The sequence below is a fragment of the Astyanax mexicanus genome, chromosome 6 (genome assembly GCF_023375975.1).
Source record: "Astyanax mexicanus isolate ESR-SI-001 chromosome 6, AstMex3_surface, whole genome shotgun sequence".
Taxonomy (NCBI): domain Eukaryota; kingdom Metazoa; phylum Chordata; class Actinopteri; order Characiformes; family Acestrorhamphidae; genus Astyanax; species Astyanax mexicanus.
The window spans coordinates 39,028,219-39,047,183 of record NC_064413.1 but is presented as its reverse complement, the minus strand read 5'-3'; the positions used below and the strand labels follow the sequence as shown (position 1 = coordinate 39,047,183).

The 18,965-nt window shown below is 38.4% G+C and overlaps 2 protein-coding genes across 9 annotated transcripts in view; one reads left to right on the top strand and one right to left on the bottom strand.

The window, feature by feature from the left end:
* fam131bb (family with sequence similarity 131 member Bb) overlaps positions 1-9,950 on the top strand; it is a 64,097-nt gene extending 54,147 nt beyond the window's left edge. For 6 of the 7 annotated variants that reach the window (XM_049480122.1, XM_049480121.1, XM_049480119.1 and 3 more), the window contains 2 exons: positions 1,635-1,892; positions 2,140-9,950. In XM_049480122.1, coding sequence (XP_049336079.1) covers positions 1,635-1,892; positions 2,140-2,370 — 489 coding nt within the window. In that variant the 3' untranslated portion in view covers positions 2,371-9,950. The remainder of the gene's footprint in view (positions 1-1,634; positions 1,893-2,139) is intronic. The other variant, XM_049480120.1, reaches the window with a different exon arrangement.
* clcn1b (chloride channel, voltage-sensitive 1b) overlaps positions 9,933-18,965 on the bottom strand; it is a 55,386-nt gene continuing 46,353 nt past the window's right edge. For both annotated transcript variants that reach the window (XM_022673500.2, XM_022673499.2), the window contains exons 19-23: positions 18,491-18,567; positions 17,826-17,870; positions 17,582-17,686; positions 11,962-12,048; positions 9,933-11,815 (exon numbers count right to left, since the gene is read on the bottom strand). In XM_022673500.2, coding sequence (XP_022529221.2) covers positions 11,444-11,815; positions 11,962-12,048; positions 17,582-17,686; positions 17,826-17,870; positions 18,491-18,567 — 686 coding nt within the window. In that variant the 3' untranslated portion in view covers positions 9,933-11,443. The remainder of the gene's footprint in view (positions 11,816-11,961; positions 12,049-17,581; positions 17,687-17,825; positions 17,871-18,490; positions 18,568-18,965) is intronic.

The window sequence follows — 18,965 nt, the reverse complement described above, 5'->3', positions numbered from 1 at the left end:
TACTTAAAACACTTTTTACATAGTGTTTTGATATTCTCCTGTCAGTGTAAAACTATATTAAATAATACAACAATAACATAAAACAAACTGATTTGTGCTTTTTACCATTTTCACCTAGGTATTTATTTAGGCAGGGGTTCATTAGCATTGGTTTGAATCAGTAGTAGATGTAAATACAGGTACATGTAGAAAGATATTGGTGTTTAAGTGTGTAGCAACTGAAGAAGCCAATAAAGCTGTGAAATCAACTCAAATGGCAGACTTTTTACACTATATTGTACTGGTGTAGTAGCCAGCCGAACACATTTTTCAAACCCAGAAAAGAGAGCATTTCTGGAAAAATAGAGCCTACAGTACTAGTCTTTTTTTTTTTTACTTTTATTATATTTATTTTATACATTGTAGATTAATATTAAATACATGAAAACAGTTGAAGGACACATGGAATTACATACTAAACAAAAAAAATATTTGTCCACCAAAAATCTTTGTCAAATGTTTGACCTAAACCCATCTGAGATGAGTGATTTGAGGTGATTTGGGATGAGCTGGAGCTTCACAATGTGAACTCCTTAAAGACTGAAAAAAAAAAAAACTAAAATACCAAGAGTGTGCAGATCTGTCCTAAAATATTAATGTGGTACTAAGAAGAATCTAAAGTATAAACATATTCTAGTTTAATACTTTTTGTTTACAATATTATTCAGCCTGTGTCCCTGTATAGCTCTAATGTTTTTAATATTAAACGTATAATGTATTTTTTATTTTTTTTTAAAGAAAGGAAACACTGAATGAGAAGAGGTGTTTCTAATCTTTTGACTGGCACTGCATGATCAAAGTTTTTCAACATATTTAACATATTATACAAATACAATATTGTAGAACACTGTTTTTAAATGAGTTATATATTAGTAGCAAGAAAATATCAGTTTAAGTGGAGTGAACTTTTCCCTCCTCCTTCTTGATTTAAAAGTAAAATGGACGCAATAATTTCAGTGAAGGGTTGCTCAGTCCACATGTGGGCTTTATCTGTTTAATTTGTATTGTACTTTATGCAGTATAATTAGCATCAACGAACACTTTGTTTGCTCCAGTCTGTTGGATCTTTTGTTTAAAACCCCTGCAGATTGAATTGAGAGGGTTGACCAGTACAATACAAATTGTGTATTGTTACACAAATACACTCCTGTTTCATTCATATGCAAAAATAATTTGCAGTGTTAGTTTGTTAGTTTTTAATCAAATATGTTTTTTTAAATTACAGTTTTGGTCAATTTCAGTTGTCCAATATGTTCAAAGTATCAAATTTGAGAAGACTATTTGCACGTTTCAAAACATTTTATTGGCTTGAATTTTTGTATAGGTCATACTTGGACAAGTTCAGAGAACATGAGCTAAAGCAAATGTGACAATTCACATTTGCACACGTTATTGTGTTAAAATAAGGGTTTCTAAATGGTGATTGGATTGAATAATGTTCTAGAAAGAATTAATCATGTTATTGGTTTAGAATAGGTGTTCATTTAAGTGTCTTAAATGTTTATTAAGCATTTAAAAGGTTATTTACTCTACTAGGTCTCATTTCCAAACCTTTTGCAAGATGTAAAAGATTCCCTTTTCCATTGTCTTTACAGCTGTTGGAGCAGAGACTACAGAGCGCCACTCAGTCTTTACAAGCCACGCCCAACAGCACCATCCACAGTCTACCTCCACTCACTCACCCACCATTGGTGGACCTGTGGGGGCCCGGGCATTTAGAGACCTATCAGGCCGATGTGGGTGGTTATATAGGTGTGGCGGCTTCAATGGAGGGAGGTCTGGTTGCCCCCACAGAGGATTTGGGAACAGAACACTCGCCTTTACTGGAAGCACAGGAGGAGGATGAGGTTAAGGTGAGGTTATGTGAGGTCTGATGAATCAGACTGTGGAAATCTGCTTTTTAGACCGCCTGTATTTACTGCTGACAGTTTACCTGCCTCAAAGGAGTCAGCAATTATCACCGTTCATTTCTGAGACAAAATCGTAATGGTTTAGTGCTTAGAGTGCAAACATAAATTCAGCAGTGAAATGCACAGTCACAACTCACACACAGAAAACTGCATGATGACTAATCGATTTTCTCTCTGTGTCTCGCCTCAGGAGGAGGAGATAACGTTATGCATGGAACCCGAACCAGTGACTTTAATTCCTTCTCCAGCTGCACAAAGAGAGGAAGTGATCTCAGCTGGAGGAAGCAGTCCAGGACAGGCCCCTGGGGAGCCAAACACAGAGTGGAAACCCACTGATGTCACACCGTCTGTTAATGAAACGCTAGAGGAAAAAGAGGTGGAGTCAGAATCCTCATTGGTTGGAGCCACAGCAACCAAATGAGTGTTAAGGGACAAGAAAGAAACTGATTTTGATGGACATTTAAAGCTACATAATCAACTATTTGTCACTTTTCAGGAATCAACACCTTTGTGATGGAACTCACATGACTCTTCAAATGCAAAGAGGAAAAAACGGACTGATTTTTAATTTAAGGAAGCCTTATACTTCTGAAGAGGAGGACAGGATGAGGGAGAATGAGAGAGGATAACGATACAAACGAAACTTATGATTCAGAGAGATCAGTAAAGTACAGACAGGTACAGGTGTGGTCAGAAGTTAACATATAATTTATGGACAGGAATATCATGGCAATACAGGGCTTTCAGTGTTTTCTTTTCTTTTCTTTTAAGTGAACTGGTCAGAATGAGCGACAACATAAATATTAAACAGAAAAAGCAAAACAAAAAAAATTGGATGCACAAATAATACTTTCTGAAATCATTACATGGTCAAAATGTTGCATACAGGGTCAAACTTAATTACAACACTGAGTGATTGGTTTAATGTCCTTTAGCAAGCTACACCTTAGCCACCAACAAGCTTTTAGCAGAATGGATTTTGGCTTTTAGCAGAATGGATATTTACCAACTCCTCTTGGCAAAATTAATAGTTCAATTAAATGAGTGAGTTTCCTGGCACAAACCTGACAGCCCACATATTTTCAGTAGAGCTGAGGTCAGGACTTCAAGGTCTTTCCAAGAGTCTAATGTTAACCCTCTTTTATCCATTCCACAAACATATAATGTGTGTTTAAATTGGGTGCATCATCCACCAAGCATGCAATTGTGCCCCTATTTCATCTAACTAAAGGATGGTTTGAGGTCATGCTGCACTTTGTGCAGTTGACCACATCTACCGTTAGATGGAAACAGCTGCACTTGCATGTTGCTACCACCACCAGGCTTAACAGTGGGTGCAGTTACAGGCCTCATTTATACTCCTCAAAACATCTTATACACTTTGTAACACTTCCATCCAGAAGGCTTTTTCTTTGTCAGATAAAAACTTAAGTTTAGCTTTGCTTAGTTCTAATTTTCATTCAGTTTCATTCAGGGAATTCTCTCTTGGATGGCGCTGAATTCCACTGGTGTCAAGTTAAAAAAAAAAAAAACATTTTTGGAACATTCAGCAGTACTGAATTAATAATTCGAGTGGGTATATGTAATATTTTTGACCCTGTTTGTGAACTTTTGACTCAAAGACTTTTTTTTCTAATTAAAATATGTTGTCACTCATTTAGTCCCAGAACTAAAAGATAAAGAACACTATATCCTTTAAAGCCCAGTATTTCCATGAAATTCTTGTCCAAGATAAGTGTATGTAAACTTCCCACCACAGCTGTACATGCATGCTACTTACATCAAAGACACACATCACTATGAACAAACATAACAACCAAACATCTGATACATCCAGAACATCAATCCTTAAAATATTTTTCTAATACAGAAAAAAGAACATACATACAGTACATGTATAAAATAACAGTTCATATTTAAGACTACAGCTCCTTAATTTAATCATGTTTACAACGAAATCCCGCTGTTTGATTCAGCATCTCTCGATGGAATGGACTTGAATAACATTACTGTAGAATAATATACTAAGTGGACTGTTTACCACTTTAAATTATTATATAAACGCACAGCTGCACACACAAACACACGCTTCAAAAATATAGTGTCAAAATCCTCATATAGCACATTACCAGTACTGTCAGATTACTGTATACCCCCAATATACAGTATACTTCCATTAAGCTCATTTGCACATTTCTCTGATCCTATACCATCTGAGCGATCTCTAGAAAGTATTGGCTTCTAAACCCATTGCTTATCCATTTACACATAATTTAGTTATTTAATTCTTTGAAAAGGATCAAATCAGTTCCATCTCACAGACAGGCTGCATCACTTACTGCTGTTCAACTGCTGTTCATCAATGAAATCAGGACCAAATGTCACAATTTGCATGTTTTATTCTGGCTGCTTCATCTTCACAGACTCGTCATCTCTGATAATGATTTCTAAAGCCTCGTCACAAAGTTGTGAGGTACATCTGTGCTTATTTCTCATACAGCTGTAGCTGGTACTGTATGGGAAATTATTCCAGGGCTGCTCAATTCAAGGCCAATCTTCATGTTTTACAATGTTATAAACATTTCAGGGACAAAATTTTACTTAAAGTAGGTAGATTCTTAAAAATGTAGGTGCTTCAATGGATTGTTTGATCGTATAGTATAGAAAAAAAAACACCACACTAAGTTTGTAATAGAGATGTGTAAGCTTAATGGGTAAAAATAAATTACAAAAAAAATGAAGGTTCTTTGGACATTAAATGGCCCTTTATAATCACACCACATCTCTGTTACAAACATGGTTCCTAAGGTTTTCTTCCCATCCTGTCCTGGACTTTGTAATCCTCAGTCACTTAAATGAACTGTTCCCATGACTTCCGGCGAGAACACAATTTAGGACTGGAAACTGGATTAAAGATCCATATTTTATCACCTGGTTTCTTTGGCATCAGTTACAAAAACCCTTTGACACATTTACAGCTGATCACTTCATGTTATCAGTGTCTGGATTGTATCCTGATAAGATTTTCATCACATTTATTTTCAGTTGTGGAATACATCTGTGCGAGATGTTTACATTGCTGTAACGTGGTTTAAATGCCTCCCAGACCAACTGCTGCAGTGGTTTCTGTTTTTATTAAGTCTTGGGTGTGTTTATATTATGTGTATGTGGCTTGGCCTTATCCAGATATAATCCTAATACTGATTAAGTGATCAGGTGTAAACAGGGTCCAAAAAGCACCGTTGTTTTTAAAAGTGTACTGTTTGGCTTCTGATCCATCAGTTTAGTTATTATTAGTAGCTCCACAGATTAGTAGTGAACAGGATGCACGACATACCATTTAACACACTCACTCACTCAAACATACATAAGGTTCTGTGCTATAATGGATTGTAATCCTAGTGTGCTTCCTTCTCTGTGTCCCCTTTGGCATGCATGCTACTTGTCAGTGTACTATGGAGTCCTATACAGCCCTGTATAGAAAATTGCACTGAACTTTACTGCTCTAAGCTGGGCACTGGTAGGAGCTTGCTGGAGTTTTGCGCGTTTAGGGCTTTGATTGGCTGTCTGATGAAGGGACGCAGAGTTGCACAGTCTTCGCATACTCTTTGCACTCTTACTGGTTGGATGAGTAAAGAACAGATGCCTTCTGGACTCTTATCACCCTGAGAGGGGGGGGGGAAGGGAAAAAAAAACTACATTTCCCAGAATGCAACTCTACAGGAGAACAAAGGCTGATATTTTGTTTTCTTCTCTGGATTTAATAAGTTTGTTTGCTTGAGGTTTGGTTGAGTTCATCTGTCAACCAGCCTGATGTATGCAAGTCTGAATGGATCACAATATCACAGTATGTCACTAAAGTCGCAAGTGTATACAAGGAAAATGCTGCATCACTGATAAAAATGTGGAAAAGACAGAAGAAGTAATAGAAAGTCGCAAGCCGGATTAGCTAGGCCTTGTCAGATACATGTAAATACTGCTAAAACCACTCTTCAGGATCATAACTCAGTTGTTTCTTTATTTTTATACTGCAATGTGTCTTTTATTCTGTTCACTGGTGGACATTTCAAATCTGCATTGTATACAACAGACAGACAGAAAGACAGATGACAGGACAGGGGTTAGTCTGTGTAAATATTATAACAACTAATTAAAAAAGAAAGCTCAGAATATGATGGATCCCTCAGAATAATGAAGTGAGGAGCTTGAGAGAATGTGGTGCAGATTATTTAAGTACACAGGATGTGACCTCATGAAGAGCTCAGGCCAGTCAGAACTGAACTTCCCGTTTCGTCATGGTGATTGGTTTCCATAGTTGATGTGACCGGACAAACTCTGTGCCGAGCACATGGTTCTTTCCGGGTGTTTTTGAGCTGAGCTGGAACGTGACGTATTCCAAAGCAGAAGCGGCTGGGCTGTCTAATGTAGAACCAGAGGATTCCTCCACCACTCATTGTTGTGATGCTGTGCATGATTCACCGAGGAGTAAAAAAGACAACAGCGACCAGGACGGCTGCTTCTTCTCCTGGCTGTTTCTTCAGAAAACACCTCAATTCACCTTTTGATGATTGTGTGCAAGCTAATTTCAATAAGATCAAAATGAGGTTTCTTGACTTGAATGACTTTATTTATTAATTATTTATGCAATGTTGGGACAATGTTTATTTTTCTACAGAATTGTGAGCACTCCCCCAGTATAGAATGGGACACATGTCATTTTGCTGAGCTTCTGAGGAAGGCATGGAGACTGGGAACAGTGGAAGGTTTGAATGTGATTGTCTTGCACATGTTCACAACAGTGTCTTTCTAAACACCTAGTAACACTGTATAGTAGTGGTGTAACGGTACACAAATGTCAGTTTGGTTTAAATCATGGTTTGAAAGTCATTTCCTTTCAACAGTTTACAGTTTGTTGTTAAAACAGTCTGTGTTAATTAAACATTACAGTATAAATGTTAGCATGTTTTTCCACACACACACATATACACATAGCTACAGCTATCCAACAACATCGGCACATCATCCTTATCTGATACACCATTATTTGACCTGATATACTTGTTAAAATGCCAGAATGTTGCTGAAATACTTGAAAAGGTTCTACTAAGGTTTACTAAGGTTCTAAGGTCTGGTTAGTTTTGGTTTCACACTGCAGTTTAGTGAGCAGACTAAAGAACTTTACTACATCCTGTCGTCGGCAACTACGTGGGCTGCTTTTTTCTACACTTCATATAAATTGGTTTGTAGAATGTTAGTTATGAGTTAGGCTTTAGGTTACTTTGCCAGGTGTTGTGAAGCATTCTAGCTCTCTGTCAGAATCCAACTTTCCTTCACCTTCAAACCACCCCCAGCAGAATGTAAAGGATTATCCTTTTTATTTTATTTCTGTTTATAATAAATTAATTCCCAGTCTACGCGTTTGTGTCCATACTGCTGCGTGATGCGCCTTCATGTTTAAAGACTGCCTCAACTTCCTGTAAAGGTCTCAAAGTCAGAACCGTCTAGAAAAATGCTTTCACACTGCAGACAAACCAGATCGTGGTTCGCAGCCCCTTCCACACCTGCTACTTTGAATCAGGCCCAAACTGTCCAAAAGTCTGAATGTCTGGACCAAACAAACCAAGAGTGGAAGCACCCAAAAAATAAATAAAAAACATACTGAACATGAGAATATGGGTGACTATACATGCAGCAGCAACAAGGACAATAGAACAAACACCACCACAATTACTGTAACACTACAATTCCCACAATACCATGCAAATCCAATGGCTTGCAGCTTAGGGCCCAAAACATACTTCACCCGAGCTCATGAATGCAAACATTAAGAGACATGCAGACTGAATTGTGTGTATGGTTATGTTTAAAATTGTGTCATAATGTGTGAAGTATGTTTCAGGCCTAAGGTTTCCCAGTACCATGTGCTCATATTGTGAAATTACCATATTTACCCTGATAGCATGTACCGTGTATTCTCCATTCGATTGCCTGCACCAGACCGTGACTCGCATACCATGATGGCTTGGTCTGAACATGCGTACCATTACACCCCTACATAACAGTGGTTTATTTCAAGTAATAAATTCACGAAAATTGACCTTATATGCTGGTCTTAAAATAATAATACTGGTTTAGGTTTGTCCTGCATTCACCATTTAAGCTTTCATTGTTGTCATAGCTGGTAATAAAGCTCTTCTGAAGAGCTCTAAACTTCCACTGTTTCTGCCCAGTCTTAGAGCCAGCGTGAAGGAAGCGCACAGTAAGAGATATGTGCTCATTTATTTATTTAAGGTTTATTTGGGGGAGGGGCTTGAATTTTCAGCTTGTACAGTACTTATTATTTCTTGTTTTAGGCAGGTTCTGGTTGAAATGACATCACTCTGTGTGCAGTGGCTCTGGTTTACCGCTGGTTGATCAGCTCGGTTGTTTTCTGTGTACTGCTAGTGAACAAAGACAGCAAGGACTCTTAGCCATTCTCAAAACTGGCAATTATCATATTTTCACTGTCACACAAAAAATCTTGTATTTCTATTGTTGTGGGGCTTTTCTATAAAATTGTTTGACATAATGTGAATTAGGTAGTCGTTATTTACACTGTGTTTCATTTGACTTTGTGTCAAAATTCCATGCTCAACCAACAGAAATGCTCCAAAATGACTGCGAATCAAATCTTTCTTTTTTACATTGATTCGGTTTAAATTTGACTGGCTGGTTTCCTGGGCATAGAATAAGCTTTACTAGCCTACATGAATGAATATTCATGTAGATATTCATTCATAGGCTTAGCTAGCTGCCCCCTAAATCTGAATTCTCCATTGACACGAAAACGTGGACCAGGTCTAGGCTCAATTCCAGCCCTTAAAACCAGTCTGGAACCGTTTTTTTTTTTGTTTTTTTTCCCCAAGTTTTGTAATGGTAATAATGTGTTCAGTTGGGCCTTATTTTTACATTTATATTACAGTTAAAACATGAGACATGAAAGTACATATCACATCTGGCTGCATCCTCTAGACAAAAGACTGATTCTATGCTTCTTTGTACAGATACGAGCCTCTGTCTCACCAATTCCAGTTCATTCAATTCATTTAGTTCAGCCTGTAAAGCATAAAAGCTAAAAGCTGATGCTATCAGTCATCAGCCTGTCACAGATCAGAGCATGTATTCTTTATCCTGAGGAGTACAGAGTACAAGGAGTAAAACATTTCATACATCCCATCAAGAGCTAATTAAACCAATCTACCAAACACGACAGGCCACGTCCTGATAAGCAGAAAAGTGATGTCATTTCTGGTTAGGTACCTTATTGCTTTTATGTAAGATAAGAATCATGAATGAATAAATTAATAACGAGAAGCCAAATGTATTTCCTTGGATATTACTATTATTTGTGTTTACAGATTGTTAAATTGATTTGAAATCATTTTTTGTATGATTATTCAACTGCCATCTTTCAATACAATACAATACAATGTTGGCATGACTCTGTAAACCTTGTTGTTCTACCTTTCTCTCTTGCTTTTGTCTCTCTTTCTCTCGCTCACCCACCCTCTCTCCTCTCCGTCCATTTCTCAGCCGCTGTCTCTCTAACCCTGTGTCGTCTCCTTTTGATGGAAGAATCGCAACAAAAAGTCATTATCATCCATAAATTTGTTACAAAAACGATGTAAAGGTTCAGACATTTGTAAAGATGTGATCCAAATATGTGCTCTGTAGACAGAAGCGGATACACATTTGGGAATGGACTGATTTCAACAACCGTAAGTGGGAATTTGATCTGTGATGCCTATATCTATGCATGCTTGTCTGAAGGGTCTAATGACATGGTTCTTCCAATGTGCTTTCACCTCTCTCTCTCCCTCTTTTTCTCTCACTCTCTCCCTCTTCTTTTTCCTGCACGAGAACAAAACCCTTTCCTAACCATAGACAAATACCTTCTTCTGTCCTACACCCCTGCCCAGATGACAATAATGAAGAACAAACAAATAAACAAAGAAGAAATAATGCTGTATTGTGGATTTTTTTGTTTGTCTCAAATGAATCTGACATGACAGCAGACCTGTAAGGTAAAAAGCTTGTTTACAAAAAAGATTACCTCAGTAATTATTGCATAACAATCAATTTGCCTCAACCATAATCAAACAATATCATAAGAGACACAAATGCAATTGCTTATCAAGAAAAACAATTAGTGAATCATTCTGGTAATTAAGGCGTTAAAGCAGCACTATGGAGAAATGATGTCTTGCTCCTGGTCTCCCCGTTAAGTCGGGAAGTGTATTTCATACTTTGAGAAACTCCGGAAAAACATTTTTTCACAAAAGCTAACAGATACAGAGCTGAAGAAGTCATGTAGATTGATGGCTTAATATTTTACAGAGTTTAACAGCATTATGCCGTTCATTTAAGCCTTTTTTTGCCTGCTTCTCCAGAGTTACACAGTGCAGTCAGCTGCATAAAGAGCCTGTACCTACAAAGATAGAGATTCTATTCTGCCTACTTGCAATAGAGAGGAGGTCAGAGGAGCATTACAATAATTTTGCTTTTTGATTTTTATTTAATTACTTCAGCAACACTTTGCTACAAGGGTCACAAAAATTATAGTACTTATGACAATAATAAATTGTTAAATGGTTAAGTAATGTTTAAGTTAATTATTAATGAACACTAGTTAAGACATTTTTAAACCATACTAAATTTAAATGCTTATAAGTTGAGAGTTTCTGTTGTAAGTACTATTAATTATTGTATTCCTATTGTAAAGTGTTACCTTTATTTAATTTTTTTTTCTCATTTTCTCTCCAGTTTGAAAGGCTAATTACCCAATCGCTGTTCATATGAACTCCCCCTCTCTATTCATGCCTTAACACTAGGAGGGCCTCCACCAACATGTGAAGTCAGCCACCGCCTCTTCTCGAACTGCCACTGGTGCAGCATCACTGGGTAGCCAGCCTGTTTAGAGGAAAGTGCAGCTCACCAGCTCTGATACATCAGCTAACAGACGCCTGTGTCGGCCAGCATCACACTAGGAGAGATGTGGGGGGAGAGCGCCTACCCGCTGAAATAGCAAGACCAGTTGTGTTCTCTCTCGGACTCTGGCTGCTGATGGCAAGCAGCATGATCTGGGATTCAAACCGACGATCCCTGGATGATAGCGACAGCATCTCTGTCCGCTGGATTACTCGGAGCCCCTCTGAAGCTGCAATTTTAAGGTAGAATATTACATAGTGTTGCTTTAAGCCTGCTGATTAGATCATTTCTGCACCTGCCTCTCAAAAACATCTTAAGAACAGTACAGACACTGCAGACAGATTTGAAATTAGGCCCAGACAAGGTTCTGTAAAAAAATCCTAGAAAAATAACACATGGTACATCATTTTCTAGCACATCTGTAGCCTAACCTCAGCTCCGACCGAACTCGCCATGCCAGAATGCACTGTGCCTCTCTCCAGAGGGTTGAGTTTGTGAAAAAAAAAACATAAAAAAAAAATGCAGTCTTAAATAGGCTCATCGTTGCTCTCTCTCTCTCCGCTCGAATCTGGTTCGGGCTGATGATGGAGGGATGAAAGAGGGATGGAGGATGAAGGGCAGGAGGGGACGGAAGACAAAGGTGGCTGATCTTGAAGATCGCTGCCTGTAACGCCGCTGTTGTCTACAGTGACCTTGCACTCTGTTTCTTTGGATTCTGTATCACTTTTTGCTTCACTGTTTCTTTCCTCGTGCCACAGTTCTCTGTCTCGAGTGGGTGAAGAGGGGGTGGAGGACGAGTGGGGGGGCTTTTTGGCTTTGCGGCTCGCATCTCGGAAACTGGCCAGAGGTGGGCGCAGTCGCACGCCACTGCGGGTCGAACCCTCAATTGCTTTCTGAAGCTAAACGAGAGAGAAAGAAAGAGCGTGAGAGCCAGAGATTACAGGTTATACACAGTTACACACAAAAGCAAAAGCAAAAACATTCACATGACCTACAAATACAAACATACATATACTCAGAAAACCAATATGAAAGAGAGTCTCACCTCTTTCAGGGCCACAACTCCCACCAGTTTACCTATGCTGGTGACATACGCATGGCTAAGACCCAGCAGAGAGAATAGAGTATGTGTCTAAAAGAGAGAGAAAGAGAAAAAAATTTAAATGTATGTGGATACATATATACATAAAAAAATAAGAGACCACTTAAAATGATAAGTTCCTATGATTTTAGCAAATTGAAAACCTCTGGAATATATTTAAGAGGAAGATGGATGATCACAAGCCATCAAACCAAGCTGAACTGCTTGAATTTTTGCACCAGGAATGCCATAAAGTTATCCAGAAGCAGTGTGTAAGACTGGTGGAGGAGAACATGCCAAGATGCATAAAAACTGTGATGAAAAATGTTTGTCTGGGATGCCTAACACTCCCACTTTCTTGTAATTTTCTGTGGTTGAGGGGGTTAACCCATGGGTAAGTTATCAAAACAATCAGAGTTTAAATCCTGAAAAAGATGTTTTAATATGTGTTCACTGTAAAGTTTAAAATCTGGGATCTATGTGTTCCAAAAACAGATCATGTATGACATGTATGGGGTTCTCAGTTCATTGATGGATCAGGATATCTGAAACATGTAATACCACATAATTAACATGCTGCTGTGGCTCAGTGCTTTAAACCAATGTTCTTTGAACAGGATAATCAGGGTTCAAGACCAGAGAGAGTGTAGTTTTGTTACATATTCACTGTAAAGCTTAACATCTGAGATTTAAATGTAGAAGAAACACATGATCTTTCTGTGGGATCCTGTGGCTCACTGATAGAAACTGTGCCTCATGATTAAGAGATCATCGGTTCAAGACCAGTCAGGATCTCCACACCTGGTGTAAACATGAGCGCATGCAAACAGAAGATAAAGCTAGCAGCAGTCCCTGCACCAGGGGTCACATGTGATGGGTGGACAAGGCTGGACCCAAACCCCCAAAGGGACCTCCAAAGAGATAACCAGCAGTGGTTATGGAGCCCAGGGCCAAAAAATTTTGAAGGACTTAACCCTGAAAGGGAACTAAAGAATTCTACCTTTGCCTGTCCTCTACTCAGAATTAAAATTTCCCTGGCCCCCTAGCCATTATTTTTTCTTCCCTTCAGCAAGCTTCACTACTGCCATCACAACCAAGCCTACACTGTAATGGATTTGAACCCACAATCTCCTGCATATGAGATAAAGCCCTTTACCTCTCAACCACCTGGGTTCAAACACTGCAGCTTTTTTAAGGGGTTTATCATGAAGATTGACAGAAAATGTGTGTTCAGATCTCAATCACTCCTCCTAGCTTATGCTGCATCCGCTTGTGAAGAATTATAAGTTAATTATGTGTAGATGCTTTGTTGAGCATCATGAACAATGGCAGATGTTAATTTAGCAGAATAATCAATTTGCTGTTGATAGAGTGATAACATTATTCTGTATTAGGTTAAAATAACGTCACATTACAGATAAAATATATAAGTGACACAAACCATCAGCAGCAAGCACACTATTTGTTGAAAAGAATATATAAAATCGTAGACCATTCATTACTAATTCTGTTTTTCAGGTTAAAATGAAATGTAGGATCTCATGAGGAGGAGCAACTGATATCAGAACAAATACCCTGTTTCAATCTTCATGATAAACCCCCTAAAAAAAAAAAAAAAAAAAAAAAAAAACTGCTGAATGTGAACCCAGGTGGTTGAGAGGTAAAGGGCTTTACCTCATACACTGGAGATTGTGGGTTCAAATCCTGTGTGGTGGAGCTGGTGAAGCTTAAGAGGGTGGTTGTGGGGGACAAGGAGGGGGAAGGAGGGGGAGATGTTGCAAATTTTTCTGATGAAAAGAGGGTAGTAAAGGTAGAATATTGCAAATTTTTCTGATGAAAAGAGGGTAGTAAAGGTAGAATATTGCAAATTTTTCTGATGAAAAGAGGGTAGTAAAGGTAGAATATTGCAAATTTTTCTGATTAAAAGAGGGTAGTAAAGGTACAATATTGCAGTTCCAAGGCCATCAAAAATTTTGGCCCTGGGCTCCATAACTGCTGCTGGTTATCTCTCTGGAAGCCCCAGGGGGAGAGGGCCAGGTAGTTCTTCTCCCCCTTTGTGGGTTTTGGTCCGGCCTTGTCCGCCCGTCACATGTGACCCCCGGCACGGGGACTGCTGCTAGCTTTATCTGCCCTTCTCTTCATGCATGCATGGTCCACCAGGTGTGGAGATCCTGGCTGGTCTTGAACCAGCAACCTCTTAATCATGAGGCAGAGCTTCAACCAGTGAGCCACAAGATCCCACAGGAATTGCGAGTGTTTTTTAAACATTTATATCTCAGATTTTAAGCTTTGCAATGAATATGGGACAAAAGGATTCTCTCTGGCCTTGAACTCTGACTGTACCGGTCACAGAGCCTTGTTTAACCACTACACCATCAGGTGTTGCTGTTTTTATTGGACCTTTCTTAGTATGGTTTGTGTTTTACTTTTATTTAGAAACATTTAAAGGTATGTTTTGTGAACCTGTAAACTTTAAATCACAAAGGACCTATATTCTGCAGACTTCCCGATCGGTCTTGAACCGGTGACCTCTTAATCGTGAGGCACAACGTCTACCAACAAGCCACAGGATCCCACAGAGTGTTCATGTGTTTTTTCTACATTTATATCTCAGATAGGTGTGGAGATCCTGGCTGGTCTTGAACCAGCAACCTCTTAATCATGAGGCAGAGCTTCAACCAGTGAGCCACAAGATCCCACAGGAATTGTGAGTGTTTTTTAAACATTTATATCTCAGATTTTAAGCTTTACAATGAATATGTGACAAAATAATCCTCTCTCTGGCCTTGAACCCTGACTGTACTGGTCAAAGACCCTTGTTTAAACCACTGATCCATCAGGCCTTGTTGTTGTTTTTGGACCTTTCTTAGTATGGTATGTGTTTTACTCTTACTTAGAAACATTTAAAGTAAAGTCTATTACCTGTACTTGAACCTGTAAACAATTTATCACAAAGAACTTATTTGCTATTGATTAACCAACTGGTCTTGAACCGGTGACCTTTCAATCGTGAGGCAGAGCATCTTACCAGTGAGCCACAGGATCCCACAGAATGTTTATGTGTTTTTTAAACATTTATATCTCAGATGTTAAGCTTTACAATTAACATGTGACAAAACTACACCTTTTCTGGTCTTGGACCCTAACTGTACTGGTCACAGACCCTTGTCTAAACCACTGAACCATTAGGGCTTGCTTGTATTGGGATTTTTTCTTTGTATGGTTTGTGTTTTACTCTTATTTAGAACCATGCTTTGTAGTGAACAGATAACAAAACCTCTCTGTCGGGATTTGAACTCTGACTGCTCTGACCATCAGTCTATGGTTCAAACCACTGCACCATGGCATCATTCATGATACCTGAGTGGGTTTTGACATTTAACTATTTTAGTTTGGTTTTATTCATCTTTAGAAAAATAGTGTGCATGGAACTTCCTGCTGTAATGATGCCAATCAGTCTTGAACCCAGATTGTCCAGCACACAGACTCTTGGCTTAAACCACTGAGCCATTGCACTTTGCGAGCACTGCATTTGTTTTTGGTATATCTTTAACTTATAACCTCTTAATCTTAAAAGTTTAACATGCTGTACAGATCCAGACTGGTCTTGAACCGATAACCTAATAATGAATTTAATAATGAAGTGCAGCTTCTACCAGTGAGCCACTGGATCACACATTTGGTTTTTGTGTTTTGTAAAAATTTATATTTTAGTATTTAAGCCCTGCAATAAATACATGTCAAAATCCCAACTGTTGGGCTTGAACCCTGAATGTCTTGTTCACAAGCCTATGTTTTAAACCACTGAGTCATTGCATCACACACATATGGGACTTTTTTCTTTTTTTGGCTTGGTTTTAATCATATTTAAACATACTTAAATCCATCAGTACTACCCTAGTGGAGTACTTGAACCACTGACTTCTTAACCATGAGGCGTACCATCTACCAGTGAGCTATAGAATCTTACAAGCAAAGCTCCTTTTGGTTTATTTAATTCAGAACATTTATATTCCATCGTTCCTAATGATGAAAAAAATTCTTAATCACAAGTCACAGCACCTTTTTTCATGAGCCATGGTTCCCACTGCTGTGTTTTTTTGAACATTTATATATCAGATTTTAAACGTTACAATAAATCCAAAAACCTCTCTTTGGATTTGAACCCCAATTGTTCTAACTACTGACTCATTGCTTAAACCACTGAGCCACAGCACCTCTCAAGCAACTGGCCAGTTGTCTGAACTGTTTGCTTGGTTTTACTCATATTTGGGAACATTCCTGTGGATTTGAACTAGCAACCTTGTGCTTGTAAAAGCATTGCAGATACCACTGCACCACATAACTAGATATGCATACACGATGAAACATATGTAGATGATATATATGGGATCCTTTGTTTAAAGATGTTTTTAAAATAAGTTAGACATTTTATTTATTTTTATTTAGCTATTTAAACTATATAAATATAAAGTCATTTATAGTGCTCTAAAGTGCCAAAAGGGGCCATTTTTAAAGTTTATTTTTAATTGCAAGGCCAATTATCCCACCCACTCATCAGGACTCATCTAGACTAGCACATGCCTAGTGTGTGGATGAGGAGGCATGTGCTAGTTTTTACCTCCTAGCCATGTTGCATCATAATGCACCTGCAGTGTCTGGAAAGGCTAAAAGGCAACGCAGCTTAAAGCTTAGATCAGGCCCAAAATATCTGACCCGACCCGGCCCGAACCCGTGCATGTTCTGCCCAAGCCCGACCCGACCTGTCCAATAAACTGTCATTTTGAGCCTAAGCCCAATTTAAACCCAGCATTGTTTTAAAAAAATTTCAGGCTGTTTAAATGAGCAAAATCTGTTCAAATGATGTTAAGCAACACTGAAGAAGCACAGACCTATTATTTAAGAGAAATGTTTTTTTTAAGAACAGTTACACACAGCGCTGCAAGTCAAGTTTGGACACGTGAAAGAGCTCAAGTGTGTGTGAGCCCCAGAGCTGCGTGATTTTAACATTCTAACTTGTGCAACTTTTATTTAAAAAACAATTTGATTCAGTACTTTGCTAAATTGTGATTATCACGCCATAGCTTTATATTTTCTTGACCCCGGCCCAAACTCGGGTCCGGTTCGGGCAGAGAATCTAAGCTCTAACCCAGCTGAATGGCTACCCCAGCTCATCTAGGCTGTGCTATGTATTGCAGTTACACTGACAACTGCGAATAAAACAGCGACGTATTTTTTTTCCATGTGCATAAAAGGAAAAGTTTACAAATGTCAAAGGAAAATCTGCATGTTTTATTCTGTGGCAAAATAAGAGGATTGCAAACAGGCTTGTAAAAAAGCATCTGAGCATTTTCTACCCTAACCAAAGGCACACACTTATATATTAAGAAACGCCGTAAAATACACATATAGCAAATAAATCATGTAGAAACAAATGCATCTCTTTTCTGAAGAGGTAAAGGAGACACTGGAAATGACTTACAAATTCACAGCTATGTAAATAACTGATAGACAGTACGACAGTAATTAATAGCAAATCCAACTTTAATGAGTGCTTATACCAGTTTAGAAGACTTGCAGCTACCTTATGTAGTGATGTTCTTTCCACCAGCTGAAACGGCGAGGGATCAATCCGAATCTGATCGATGTCGATTGGCTTATCCAACTCTGCCTCTTCCCAGTCTTTGATCTGTACAGACCAAACAGTGTTTTGTGAGTTCATCTGTGTTAGAATCACAGTCAGTAACGGACTGGAATATAAAGAACTATTCAACACACTGTTTTTTTAATAGAATTTGAACTTTTTTTCTGAACTAGTTTTTTTTCACCTGTTCTGGAGTCATGGTCTCTGCTACAGGAGGGGGGCTGGAGTCCTACAGAGAAAAGAAGGAGAGGAAAAATATGTGGTGTTTCACATAATGAAAGTGAGAAAGAGAGAGAGAGAGAGGGAGGGAAGAGGAAGTGAAAACAGCACAAACATTGTGGGGCTGCTTCATAATTCACTCTAAAAATAAGCACTTCAATTTTTCATTCTGCTTTAAAGCTATAAGTATTCCATACAGAGTGCCTGATGCCATCTGCTGGTGTGAACTGCTTACTCAGACAAACTGTGCTCCATTGGCCTAGAAATGCTGCTAACGCCAAAATATGGCTGAGCTCTGCTGAATGTGTAGCATTAAAATGGGGGAGTTTGTCTCCACCTAGTGTTACACAGTGTGTTATAACCTGCTGTAGGAAAGACTGCCATCCTATGAATAATAACAAAAAATAGTCTGAAAAAAATAATCTGAGCTTATTCAAAAACATGAGGTCGCCATTCGACAGCACTGCTGTTACAGAGAATACAATGCTTCAGTTCTTGTCCAGCATCCCAAATACCTCCATCCTCTATAAGGACTGGGGCAGAGCTGTGTGTATCTAGGCCAGTGTACTGTTGTTCTGCTGACACAGCCTTTCCTCCTTTATTAACCCTTTATCTGTGTGTGTGACACACCTGTGGCTCAGCTTGCTCTGATGAGGGCTGTGTGGAGAAGAAGCGATGAAGGGCGCTCCTCATAGACTTTAGGGTACCTGTGGTCATTCATAAGATAAGTGAAAATCGTTAAGTGAAAAATAATAATAATACTAGAAAGTACAGGATTAAAATGCTGCTGTATTTTGTGAATACATAAAAAATAACATTCTTTTCCAGTTATCATTCTGATACTAGTCTGAACATTTGATGCACAACATGGGTCAAAACTGACCCAGCTGAGTTTTAATTTTCTATATATTTGCACTAAATAATGTAAAAGTAATTTAAAGGTATATCTTAATTAACTTATTTGTGATTATAATACATCCCTATTATATTTTATCCGTTTTAACCTTTTAAATAAAAGGCCTTTTTATATCACTACCCCTCTAATGTGCAACTTGGGTCAAAAATGACCCACATTCATTTTTTCTATGATATATTTAGAAATAAA